At 26.9% G+C, this 13,943-nt stretch overlaps 1 protein-coding gene across 1 annotated transcript; it reads right to left on the bottom strand.

Annotated features, from left to right (window-relative positions):
* Positions 1-1,346: 1,346 nt before the first annotated feature.
* Positions 1,347-4,409, bottom strand: LOC101491405 (protein PNS1). The gene is made up of 3 exons (XM_004489594.4): positions 4,019-4,409; positions 2,359-3,504; positions 1,347-1,673 (listed from the first exon to the last, which is right to left on the bottom strand). Exons 1-3 carry the CDS (start codon positions 4,109-4,111, stop codon positions 1,539-1,541), a joined length of 1,374 nt encoding a protein of 457 aa, XP_004489651.1. The 5' UTR covers positions 4,112-4,409; the 3' UTR covers positions 1,347-1,538.
* Between the last annotated feature and the right edge of the window lie 9,534 nt (positions 4,410-13,943).

Genomic DNA, 13,943 nt, shown 5'->3' with positions numbered 1-13,943 from the left:
AAAATCTATCTTTCTCTTAGGTATGCAAAATTGTGGTTTACATTGTTTTTAAACAAGTACACTTCATCTCCATTACTATATATATTTTGGTGTGTAAATATCTAACTAATTATAGAAAAAATAGCAATGGACACATTCTTTTTTTTTTTTTGTTGAGAAATGAAGAAGATCCTAATTCAATAACAATTTTTTTGATTTTTTTTTACTTAAAAAAGATATTCAATTATTCAAATTGATAGATTAAATCGAAAACAATACAAATTCAACGTTGCTACAATTGAAAAGTATGATTCAAGGAACAAACAAACAACACCCAAATTAATAACATAAATTAATAAAATATTTATAAATATAATAAAATCAAAATAACTAAAATACTCATGCCTTTGTATTGTAGCAGTGATGATCAAATCATTGATCGAATATCTAATAAATCAAAATAAATTTAACAATCTAACTTAAACAAACACTACACTAAGATTAAAATAAATTCAATAACAATGTAACAATCAACAAAATCATAGAAAAACATGAGAAAAAAATCAAATCTATTTGAAAATTATTTATATATATAAAAGAGAGATAACAAAGCAAAGAAGGAAGAGAGAAAGGCACTAGTTTTTAGAGTTAACACAAGAAAATATATTTGGAGAAAGAATTGGTTAATCTTTACTATTTTAATAAAGTTCTTAGTCGTACTAAATTTATTTTTCTCATAATAGTAAAGAAATAATTAATCCAATTAATTTTTTTTTAAATCTTATAAACAAAAATATTTTATTGTGAAAACAAAAAAGGACTCATACCAAAATACTTAAACCATCTATTTTATCTGTATTTTTTTAATTAAAAAAAAATAACAACAAAAATCAAACAACCGAAATTCTTTGACAATGTTTTCTAGTTCAAAAAATTTACAATACGATCAAAAAACTTAATTTAAATTTTTTGGAGCATTTTTATATTAAAAAAGATTCAAAATTTAAATTTACTGAAATATATTTTAAATTGTGTGGAAGTATTAGAATTTTAAAATTTTCCTTTTTAAACTGAGTTTTTGGATGATTTGTGGGGTAGGGATATAATTTTGAGAGTATATAAAACGTAAAATTATATTGTGAGATGTGTTTCTTTTGACCACACATTGTTAGGCTCTCTAAGTTCATAGCCTACTAAGAGATGTACGGTCCAATTATCCTTCTATCTATCCATAAAGATAAATGTAGCTTCTTCTCTTTCCTTTATATTTTTAAAAGTTTTCAATTAATATGTCTAAATTGATCAATTTAAATGTGTACTTTTGTTAATGCTTTCAAATTTGTCAATCTAAATAACATTAAATATGAGAGAACAAACTGCTAAAAAGAAACTATCACTTCTAAAAAAGTTCACATAGAGAGGCATTGATCCTCAATCAAACCTTTATCTATAATTTTTATAAATAAATATAAAAAACCTTTATATATAGAGAAAAATTATTTCCAACGTGTTATGTACATGAAATTATATATCTTAGGAGCAATATGAATAATATGTATCTAAATTTGAGATCTTTGTAGTTGTTCCAAGCGTATAGGGATAGTTGAGTCAAAATGAGTGCTTTGTGGATTCTCTGCATAAGCAACATAGTAAGCAGAAACACATGCTTGTGGCCATGCCATAGCCAATCGAACCTGCAAAACATATAGAGTTATATATATTTCTATAAATATTTCATATGATTTTATTCTTATAAATAAATTTTTTGTTCTTATAAAAATATTATTTTTAAGAGTTTAAATATGATTTTAATTTTTATAAATTTCAAAATTTCTTCAACTTATAGTGCACACAATATTTTTCGTATTTTAAGTCTATAAAATAAAAATATAACAACACTTTACAAGAATGCTATCAAACTTTACTGATACAATTCATAGGTATGTTATTGTAGAAATATCTGAAAAAAACGATTTCAAAATTTGATTTTTATCTTTAGATTTATGTTATTTTAGATTGTTGAACTTCTTGGTGTTTAAAAATTCATATTTAATTTATTTATTGTTAAAAAATTTAAATGTGGGAAATATTTTAAATATTCTAAACATATTTATAAAAAATTATTCAAAAATTCAACAAGTTATAAAAGTATACCTGATCTAACTTTATAACATGAATTTAAACCGTCGAGAAAAAATATTGTGGAGACTAAAATTCAAACAAAAAATAAATTGTATAGAGTAAAGGAAAAGTGTAAAAATATTTAACCCTTTCTTATTTTAATATTGGTGCTAAAACTATATATAACCCCAAATATCTAAAAAGAAGTGAAAATAAGCCAATCTAATTGTGAAATACATCCAAGTTATTTGTTCTTACCATAAAGTATCCAATTAGAAATGCATAAATGGCCAATTGAGTAGCATAGTTCCTATGCAATACAATGCTCCAAATTCCACTCACAAGGCTACACACTGCACCCCCTCCCACACCACTAAGGAAACAAAATGATCCAGTTAGATCAAGGTCTATAAGTTGTTCCAATCCAACCCTATTAAAAATGTCCCATGTATCCTTAGAAGCTTGCACAAACCCTTTATTATAAACTCCAACATGCACAAAACCCCATCTATTTCCACAACTCACAAGAATTGATGCAATTCCCATATAACAACTAACACATGAAAACATGAACTCATCAATATCTCCACCAACAAGTTTTGTTGACCTAGCAAAGCCTCTAAAGGTTGAAATAATTGGTACTAAAATTGAACCAATTGAAACACTTCCAATTAAGTACTTTATAGTATCATGCAATGCAATACTTGTGTCCATGATTATTCCATTACCTAAATTCATATACTTTATTCTTGAAATTGTGACTTGAATCACATTCTTGAGAATTTGCATTGTCCAAATTAGGCTCATTAGAATGACCAAGATGAAAAAGGAAGTAAATTTTGTTTTGTTTTCAATTGATCTAGCTCCTCCAATTCCTAACACAAGAAAAAAGCAATAAAACATGCCAATGAAAATTGTTGAAAATGTAAACCTCATGATTTTTAAAGGAGGATCAACTATTGAAGTTGATAAAATATTTTTGGCATATTCAAATCTATGATTGACCCAACAACCATAAAGAGATTGAATCAATGAAGAAATCAAAGCAATGACACCAATTGCAAGACTTATTGGAGATTCAATGTACACAAACATAATAGCCATTGAACATGTAAGCAAAGGGCTAATCCAAAATGCTACTTTGATGGCATTTTTGGTGTTCTTGAAAGTGAACCATTGCCAAATGAAACCAAGAACTCCAGCACATGCTATTGAGGTAATGAGTGGAGGGTAGAACTTCATTGGTTGAAAATTGTGGTTGTGAGAGGAAAAGATAAGACCATAGATGATGAGGGAAATAACCAAAAGTGAAATTAGAAGTAAGTGGACATAAAAAAGAACCTTGAAAACATTCCTCACAATATTTCCAACTAGTGTTGTGTTTAGAAAGGTTGAATCTTGTGCCTACACAAGAAAAAACCAAGTTGACATGAAATTTTTCAATCAACAGTATAACATATCCAACTATTATAGTAGATTTTTAAAAGATGTCCACGATCGCAATACAGGTCGTGAATAAGATTGAGACTACAATAATCACATTTGACCACAATTCTTCAATATAAAAAAAATACAATGCGGTTATAACTATAATTTAATACCACTTAAAAATATTATTTTAAATTGTAATTCTAAATTGCAATTGTGACCGCAAAATAAATATTTATAAATATCTGCAATGGTATTGCAACTACAACGGCAGTTGTAACAACTATTTTTCTCACATTTTGCCACAATATTGATGCGACCACAATTTAGAACTACGCTTATAAGTTACATACAAAAACCTTTCTACAGAGGAAAATAACATGTTTGGTCTTTTTATTCTTGACACATAAAAAAGCATATTTCCAGACAAGTTATGATTGAAGATTGAAGAAGAAAGAAAAAATATATATGGGAAAGAGAAGTATAAAACCTTTATGGAGTTTGAGGATGGATGCATATCTTTCTGATGGATTCTCTCTTCATCTTTGACTGTGATTACATTGAAGTTCTTCAAACTAGCCATGTTGGTTCAATTTTATTGTTGATTTCACTTAGAATTCCATGCAAAGTTTCTTTGAATTTATATTCAAATTTCTTGGCCCTTTTTTAGAAATTTGCCACAAATCTTACAAATGTTACTCTCAACAAATTTTGTTTCTTAATCAAATGTCATTCAATTTTTTTCTGCCTTCAACTTCCTATATAGAATATAGTTTAAGCTACTATAAATGTACATGTATATATAGATTTATACAATATAGTTTTTTTTTTTTAATGTCACATGGTGACATGGAAGATGTTCTTGTAGTTCACGTGACATGAAGAAGTGATTAATTTCCCGGGAAAACGTTGAAGCTTTAAATAAAAGTAAGGAGAAAGTGGGATAAAGTGAAGGGTTCCTTTTTAGTTCTTATCCATTTATCAATTGATTGATTTGTTTGAGACGTGATGAATATTCAAAACTTTTTGTATGTATAATAATTAATTAGAGTTTTTTTTTTCAAGTTAGATCAAAAAGTGGAGGACTTGACAAAACCAGTTAACCGAATTGAATCTGAGTCATTCGAAAAAACCAACTTGATATGCGGGCGAGTTATAGTGGTCATGAGTTTGCATATGTGAGTATATATAGATTTGGGTGGTCGAGTGCTGGTGAGAAAAAATAAACTCATGGTTATCTAAATCCGACCGCTTCACTTAAAATTATAGGTATAAAATCTCAATTTTTAAGGTGTTTATCTCAAACTCAATCTCACTTGGTCATCACACTGCCGGAGTGATAAAGGTGTTGTTTAATAAAATCTACTAAAAATAATGAAATTCCAATTTTCTTTTCTTTTAAAAAATGAATTTGAAAATAAAATCAACAAAAAGTTAAGGAAAATGGAAATTCTAATAAGAAATAAGTTTAATTGTAGTTTTAGTCCCTTTATTTTTACAAATTTACAAAATTATATCTTAATTTAAAATATAACAGTTTTGATCATTCATCATATTTTTTTTAATTAAAAGTGATGATATAACATGTTTCAAATGACCTGACAAATGATATAGTGATGTAGAATAATTAACTTCCATACAATTACAACAAAATCTTATAAAAACTATAGTTTCATCTTCAGAAGTTATTCATTTTTGTAATTCAATTAATGATACATGAATAATTAACACATTTAGATTATTCTATATTATGAAATTTTGTATGTCACATCATTTAGAATATGTAATATCTTCATTTGTTAATTCAAAAATATGAGGGAGAGACCAAATTGATCGAATTTAAAAATAAAGATATCAATTTCGTAAACTGGTGAACATAAAAAAACCAAAACTGCAATTAAGTTTAAGAAATAAAAAATTCAACACTTGAACCAATTCACCCACATGATCTACAAACCAGCACTAACCAAAACTTCCTAACCCGATGCAAAAATCTATTGGAGTTGGGTCTGTAAATTACAAACACATTTGGTTTGACAAAATTAGATTCAAACCAGCCAAAATTCGTGTGAATCTCAATCATAGTACATAGACGTTTTTTGAATTATATGAAATTGTGTTTTTGGCTTAAATAACACTTTATTTTAGATATATTTATTTTGTTTTTTTTACTTTATAGTTTATGAAACATTGAAAAAGTTGCTTTTGATATGCCTAATGTTTTAGGACTAAAACATACGCACACAAAAATATAATGCCCAAACATACGAAAAAGTGTGCTAGATTAGCTATGGTACTATATATGCAATTTTTTTGTTAAGTCTTAAGTGGAATAGTCAAAATCAGATACTTCATTTGAATGCTTTATGCATGCACCTAATTTAATTTGAAGGTAAACTATAAATTTCCTCTGTAATATATAACAATTAAATATTATCACTTTTTTTTGGTGTATTTAATTTGGCTAATGCTTGTAAAAAAAATAAGTTTCCAAATGAAGATTCATGTAATAAGAACTATATAGGGTTAGATTTATGAGTTCAAATGGGTTAATAAAATTATCGAAAGTTCAATCTCTAATGATCATGTGGAGAGTAATGTAAGAGATTATGTGAATAGATCATTGTTATCAAGTTCTTAAAGGATTTATATGTGCCTTGATGGATGAAGACATAATTTATTGAAATGTAGACCAATCTCTTGGATTAACTTGGTTGTTAGGTATTACATAATAAGCAAATAGAGAGTGAGAATGATATTTAGTTACCAAACAATTAAAGTTAGTTGTTACTTACTACCATTTAGTTTACTTTCAATTAGGATTTCATTTTGTATATAAGCAAAGACTCATTGTATTCGTCAATTCATTCTATTGAATCAAGTATTATTCAATGCTAGATTAGAGCATGATTCTCTCATATGGAATGTCAATTTAAAGTTCATTACATTAGGTTATCTCTAAATTAAATGGCTAAATTATTGAAAAGATCAATTAACAAGTATATTACTTTAATACAATGAAACAAAATTAATTAATATAATTTTTTTTAAATAGTCGTAATTAATCGTTAATTTTTTATTAGAGAGATGAATTGAATTCAAGACTCGGTACAACTCCCTCAAACCACCAAATCATTTATGACTTCCTATAAAATTTAATAATAATATTAAATCATTCAAAGGAGTTGAAACTAGCGGAAATGATTAGACTTCTGTCACGTAGCGAACCAAAGGTTAAATATCGACTAAAAAAGATTAATCATATTTAATATTTTTCGAATAAGATTAGCTCTAATGAAAAACAACAAAATTATTATTTATTTTTACTCAAATATATAAGAATGTTTGATGTAAATGACTTTTTAGATAAGTTAAATTCTCGATTTCAAGTCAAGTAGGTTTTTACAGGATTAATTTCATTTATTTAAGGGCTTAACATATTTGTAGTCCTTGAATTTCAAATTTTATTTTTTAATCTTCATACTTGCTTTTAATTTTAGTCCTCAAAATAATTTCCTTACGTAATATGATCACTATTATTAAGTTAATTAACGTATATCCTTTAATAATTTTTTTATAAATGATGATAAAAAAATTATATACATTTCTTCCACAATATCTAATAATATATATTAAATCACGTTCTAGAGTTAATATTGGCCTTTTTGCTATCCATTTATTTTTAGGGATTTCAAGTGGTGCTATTATTTTTTTCTTCTCGGATTATTTACTTAGTTTCATGTCGGGCTTTCTACTATTATGTATACATTGTGATTGTCCACTCTTAAAGTTGATTTTGCTTTTAGATAGAGTGTGGCTCTTTGTTGATAGTTCAATTCTTCAAAAAAATCAAATATTGTGTCTTGTAAGTTAAAGACTAGATGATTAAATTGTAATATCCTTACAAGATAAATAAAGTATCGCATCTTGACTTAAATCTTGTGTGTTTTTCTGTTTTAGTTACTTATTCTCTTAGATTTAATAATTATTGTTTTATTAAACTGCACCTTTTTTTTTCCTTCACCTTGGTTTTATGATTTTTCAAATAAAATTTTTAATGAGATAATGTTGTCTATATTTGTTTCCTTAAATTTTACTCTATTTGTTTAAGCTTTTTATTTTTATTTAATGAATTTATCAGGATATTACAAACGATAGTGATATTTTTTAAATATCAACGTAGTTGATATATCAATTCTACTATATAATTGTTTTACATTCTAATTTTGTTTTCTAAAATAGACTGGATCATGTATTCATGTTATTTAATTGACATATTTCTGCCTTTAATTATTTCTATATTTGTTGTGGCTAAAATTATCATTTGTTATCAAGGTTTCCCTTGGACGAGATTTATGTATGGTCAATGTTTCAATCATATCATATTTTCTATTTCAAATGGGATAAAGTGACATAAAAAAGAAAAACTTAAATACTTACCACTTAAGATCCGAACTTCTCCAAAAAGATTCAAGAAACGTACACGTTTCAAGCATAAATAAATAAATAAAGTATAGGGGACCATTAAATCATTAAATGCCTTTATGCATGTATAAAAAAAAATTCTATGTATTTTAAATTTAATTCGATATTATTAGATTGAATATTTTATTAATTATAATAAATTATTTTTTTCAAATAAAATAGAAAACCTGCACAATCAATGTAGTAAAATAGGTTGAGTCTTTCTAATTTTTTAGATGAGATGAGTTGAAATTTTTGACTATACTACTCAAAATGATCTCTCTCATTTAACCCATTAAAAATTTAACCCATTAAAAATTGAGAGGGCAAATTGTCTTGTTAGGCCAATTTTAAAAGATGATTATTTTAGTTATTTTTTTTTATTGATGTTGAATGATTAATATCTATTAAATTATTATAAAAATTTTGTAAAATCTCTAGTTTCAACTTTTGAAATTAATCGTTTTGTCAAATTTAATTAATAAAATATAAATAATCAATACATCTAAATAGTTCTATATTGTAAAATTATATGCAATAATGTCTAAAATATCACACGTCACTATTTTTGGTTAAAAAGTTAGAGGAAGAAACCAAAACTATTGAATTTTAACGTATGAAGACCAATGTTACGAATTAGTAAAAATAGAAGAATCAAAACTTTAATTAAATCAAAATACTATTAATTAATTTTATAATTCCATATTAAACACTATTATTATTTAAACTAAAGAAATTAACAAAAAATTCTGTCAAAAAAAAGAAGAAATTAATGGAAGTAAATTTATAAATATTTATATATAAAATAGATCTAATTTTCAAATATACTATATATTTTTTTAATATATATTAAGATGATAAAATGTGCCTGAAACCTGCTTTGACCCTTCTAAACTTCCGTAATCAAATACATCTATACTTTCTTTTATAAAACAAAATAATAAAATAAAATGCAATACAAATATTTGTATCACAAACCATTGTTAATTAATGACATCTTTACATAACTTCCAAGGCAACAATAGTTGCTTCATTAAAAGGTGTTTGGTGTATTGAAAGGGGCTCCATAAACAAAAATGAATGATTTTAACACATTTGAATAGAAAATCATAAACTATACAAATGAAAATTATGACTACATACATATATAAAGAACCCTACTGAAAATTATTATTATGTGAACCATATAAAAATTATATATAGCTATACATATAAGATATGAATTTATGAAATAAAAATATCATTGTTATATTTTATGATATCTTGAAATACTCTTACAAAAAAACTAAAACAAAAAATATAAGTAAATCAATTTGTGCCCTTCGATTGACTGTTATTACCAATTCAAATACAAATTACTATACTAACCAATAACACAATATTATATAGGCTTAATTATAGATTTGGTCCCCCTATTTTAGCTGAATCGCAAAAGTAGTCCTCTCATTTTATTTCTCTCCAGTTTTGGTTCCCCAAACAGAACTTTAGTCCAAAACTTAATGAAATTTCATTTTTTTTTTTTTGCGTTTATTTAAGTCACATTATGCCTCAATATCTCGTGGTACAACAATTGTGCCTAAAATCTATGATTATAAATGATGTGTGACTTGAAAAAATGAAACTTCATCAAGTTTTGGACCAAAATTATGTTTGGGGACCAAAATTGGGGATAAATACAATGGGGAGACTACTTTTGCGATTCAGCTAAAATAAGGAGATCAAAACTACAATTAAACCTATTATATAAAACTACAATGTGTTGAAAGAAGAGTTTACAAGGATTAATATGCAAGACATTGAAGAGACACTTGTTTGTAAGGTTGTAGTAGATGTATATGATTCCTCCGTTGCTTATTCCACAGGTCATAGTTTCACTCCTCTTGTTTAAGTGATGATCCTAAGTGCAATACTTGGGTCGAACCAAAAGAAGTGAATCAATGATCGATCGAATAAGTAATGGACAAATCATATGCATCTGTTGCAATAAAGATGTTTTTGTTTAAAACTTTGAGAGGCATGTCCAAAGGAAACACAAACCACCATACAAAAACATTACACTTCAATGTTTTGCCTATTATTATGCTAACCAACACAAAGTGTTATATGAAAGCGAGCATTGTGTTGAAAGAAGAGTTTACAATGATTAATAGGCAAGACAATGAAAAAATATGTATTTGTAAGGTTGTTTGTGATCACTTTTAACATACATCTCTCGAAGTTGCAAAAAAAAAAAATCCTTATTGTAGCAAATAAATATGATTCCTCTGTACCTTATTCTAACAATCATAGTTTCACTTCTCTTGTTTAAGTGATGATCTCGTGTGAAGTACTTGGATGGAACCAAAAGAAGGGAACCAATGACCGGTCGAATAAGTAATGGATGAATCATATGCATATGTTGCAATAAAGATGTTTTTTTGTTGTTGAAACTTTGAGAGACATGTTTAAAGAAAACATAGACAATCATACAAACACATTACACTATAATGCTTTGCCTATTAATATGCTAACCAACAACACAATGTTATATGAAAGCCATCGTTGTGTTGAAAGAAAAGTTTACAAGGATTAATAGGCAAAACATTCAAGAGACATGTGTTTGTAAGGTTTTTTGCGATCACTTTTAACATTCATCTCTCAAAGATGCAAATAGAAACTTTCTTATTGTAATAGATGTGTATGATTACTATGTTTCTTATTCTATTGGTCATTGTTTCACTCCTCTTGTTTTAGTGATGATCTCAAGTGCAATACTTGGATGTAACCAAAAGAAGTGAACTAATGATTGGTCGATTAAGTAATGGACGAATCATATGCATCTGCTACAATAAAGATGTTTTTGTTTGAAACTTTGAGAGACATATTCAAAGGAAACACAAACAACCATAGAAACACATTACACTTCAATGTTTTGCATATTATTATGTTAACCAACAACATAATGTTATATGAAAGTGAGCATTGTTTTGAAAGAAAGGTTTACAAGGATTAATAAGCAATACATTGAAGAGAAATGTGTTTGTAAGGTTATTTGTGATCACTTTTAGCATACATCTCTCAAAGTTGCAAATAAAAACTTCTTTATTGTAGCAAATGTATATGATTCTTCCGTTGTTTATTCTATCGGTCGTAGTTGCACTCCTCTTCTTTAAGTGATGGTTTCATGTGCAGTACTTGGATGGAACCAAAAGAAGGGAATCAATGGTCGATCGAATAAGTAATAGACGAATCATATGTATATGTTGCAATAAAGATGTTTTTCTCTAAACTTTGAGAGGCATGTTCAAAGGAAACACATACAATCATACAAACACATTACACTTCAATGCTTTGCCTATTAGTATGCTAACCAATAATACAATGTTATATGAAAGCGAACACTATGTTGAAAGAAGGGTTTACAAGGATTAATAGGCAAGACATTGAAGAGAAATGTGTTTGTAAGGTTGTTTTGTGATCACTTTTAACATACATCTCTCAAAGGTGCAAATAAAAACTTTCTTATTGTAGCATATGTATATGATTCATCCGTTGTTTATTCTATTGGTCGTAATTGCACTTCTCTTCTTAAGTGATGATCTCATGTGCAATACTTGAATGCAACCAGAAGAAGGGAACCAATGATCGGTCGAATAAGTAATAGATGAATCATATGTATATGTTGCAATAAAGATTTTTTTTTTAAAACTATGAGAGACATATTCAAAGAAAACACAGACAATCATACAACACACATTACACTTCAATGTTTTGCCTATTAGTATGATAATCAATAACACAATGTTATATGAAAGTGAGCATTGTGTTGAAAGAAGAGTTTACAAGTATTAATAAATAAGACATTGAAGAGACATGTGTCTGTAAGGTTGTTTGTGGTCACTTTTAACATACATCTCTCAAAGTTGAAAATAGAAACTTCCTCAATATAGTAGATGTATATGATTTCTCTGTTGCTTATTCTATCGGTCATAGTTTCACTCCTATTGTTTAAGTGATGATCTCAAGTGCGGTACCTAGATGGAACCAAAAGAAGTGAACCAATGATCAGTCGAATAAGTAATTGATGAATCATATGCATATGTTTCTAAAAGATGTTTTTGTTTAAAAATTTGAGTTGCATGTTCAAAGAAAACACAAACAATCATACAAACGCATTACACTTTAATGTTTTGCCTATTATTATGTTAACCAACAACACAATGTTATATGAAAAACCAACATTGTGTTGAAAGAAGAGTTTACAAGGATTAATAGGCAAAACATTGAAGAGAAATGTGTTTGTAAGGTTGTTTGTGATCACTTTTAACATACATCTCTCAAAGTTGGAAATAAAAACTTCCTTATTGTTGCAGATGTATATGATTCCTCCGTTGTTTTTTCTATCGGTCGTAGTTGCACTCCTCTTCTTTAAATGATGATATCTTGTGTAGTACTTGGATGGAACCAAAAGAAGGGAACCAATGACAGGTCGAATAAGTAATGGACAAATCATATGCATATCTGCAATAAAGATGTTTTTTTGAAACTTTGAGATGCATGTTCAAAGGAAACACATACAATCATACAATCACATTAGACTTCAATACTTTACCTATTAGTATGCTAATCAACAACACAATGTTATATGGAAGCGATCGTTGTGTTGAAAGAAGAGTTTGCAAGGATTAATAGGCAAGACATTGAAGAGGCATGTGTTTGTATGGTTGTATGTGATTACTTTTAACATACATCTATAAAAGTTATAAATAAAAACTTCTTTATTGTAGCAGATGTATATTACTCATCCATTGCTTATTTTATCGATCATAGTTTCACTCCTCTTTTTTAAGTGATGATCTAAAGTGCACTACTTGGACATAACCAAAAGAAGTGAAAGAATGATCAGTCCAATAAATGATTGACAAATAACCATACAAACACATTACACTTTGATTGTTTTTCCTATTAATCTTTGTAAAATCTATAATTCTTCTTTCAACACAATTTTTGCTCTTTATATTAGTTCTTGTGCACAATATTTTTTTTATCACTAGCAACACTAGAATCTTGATGTTTTAATGTGATATTTGTATGTGTTGCTATCCTTTAAAAAAACTTGCAAGAACAAAAATATTAATAGTATCATTCAAGAAAATTATGCTACTTTATTATGAGAATTACCTTGCATCAAAATAGTATATTAACCATTATAACACTTTAATTTGCAAAATGTTCCAACAGCATCCAAACTTTGTTTCTCTACAATATAAAAATAAAAAGTGTCAATTATTACGGTAGAAAAAACATTAAACTCTTACAATAGAGTAACCATAAATTCACATATTTTTTATATTTCCCTACTTATGTGCATTTGTTTGTATATTAAACTAAAACTTAAAGAATTTAAATTTTTATATAAGATTTGAGTAAGTAAATGCAATTTTTTGAAATATAAACAAGACATAAAACAATTATAATAAGATTTTCGATGTGACTACAATATAAAAAACATCTTTAATATATCTGTAAAAATCGTCAATTTAAAAAATGACAACAAAAAAACACACACTATAAATAATGTTTCATTCGTCATAAATCTACAACATTATTAAAAATTATCTTGGATGTTAAATAACTCCATCAATCTAGAATCAAATATCGTGACACTATCATCACTACAAGTTTGATTTAATCCTTTCATGTTTAATAACTCTATAAACCACCGATTCAAAAGCTAAAAAACAAGAAATACATACAAAGACTAAACCTTCAAACAATTTCGTATCAATAGTTTTTATTGTAATTTGATATGGTGGATTCATTTTCAATAAATAAGACAAAAACATAATTAAAAAAAAAATCAAGTAATTGAGATCCAGATCTCAATTGAGTACCTTTTTTTAATGACTTAATTTAACCTGAAATATAATTTTTTTTTGTCTTGATTGGTGACGATGTTTGAAGATTTACTC

This window comes from Cicer arietinum, chromosome 2, assembly GCF_000331145.2.
Source record: "Cicer arietinum cultivar CDC Frontier isolate Library 1 chromosome 2, Cicar.CDCFrontier_v2.0, whole genome shotgun sequence".
Lineage (NCBI taxonomy): Eukaryota > Viridiplantae > Streptophyta > Magnoliopsida > Fabales > Fabaceae > Cicer > Cicer arietinum.
This window is presented reverse-complemented; position numbering and strand designations above follow the sequence as displayed.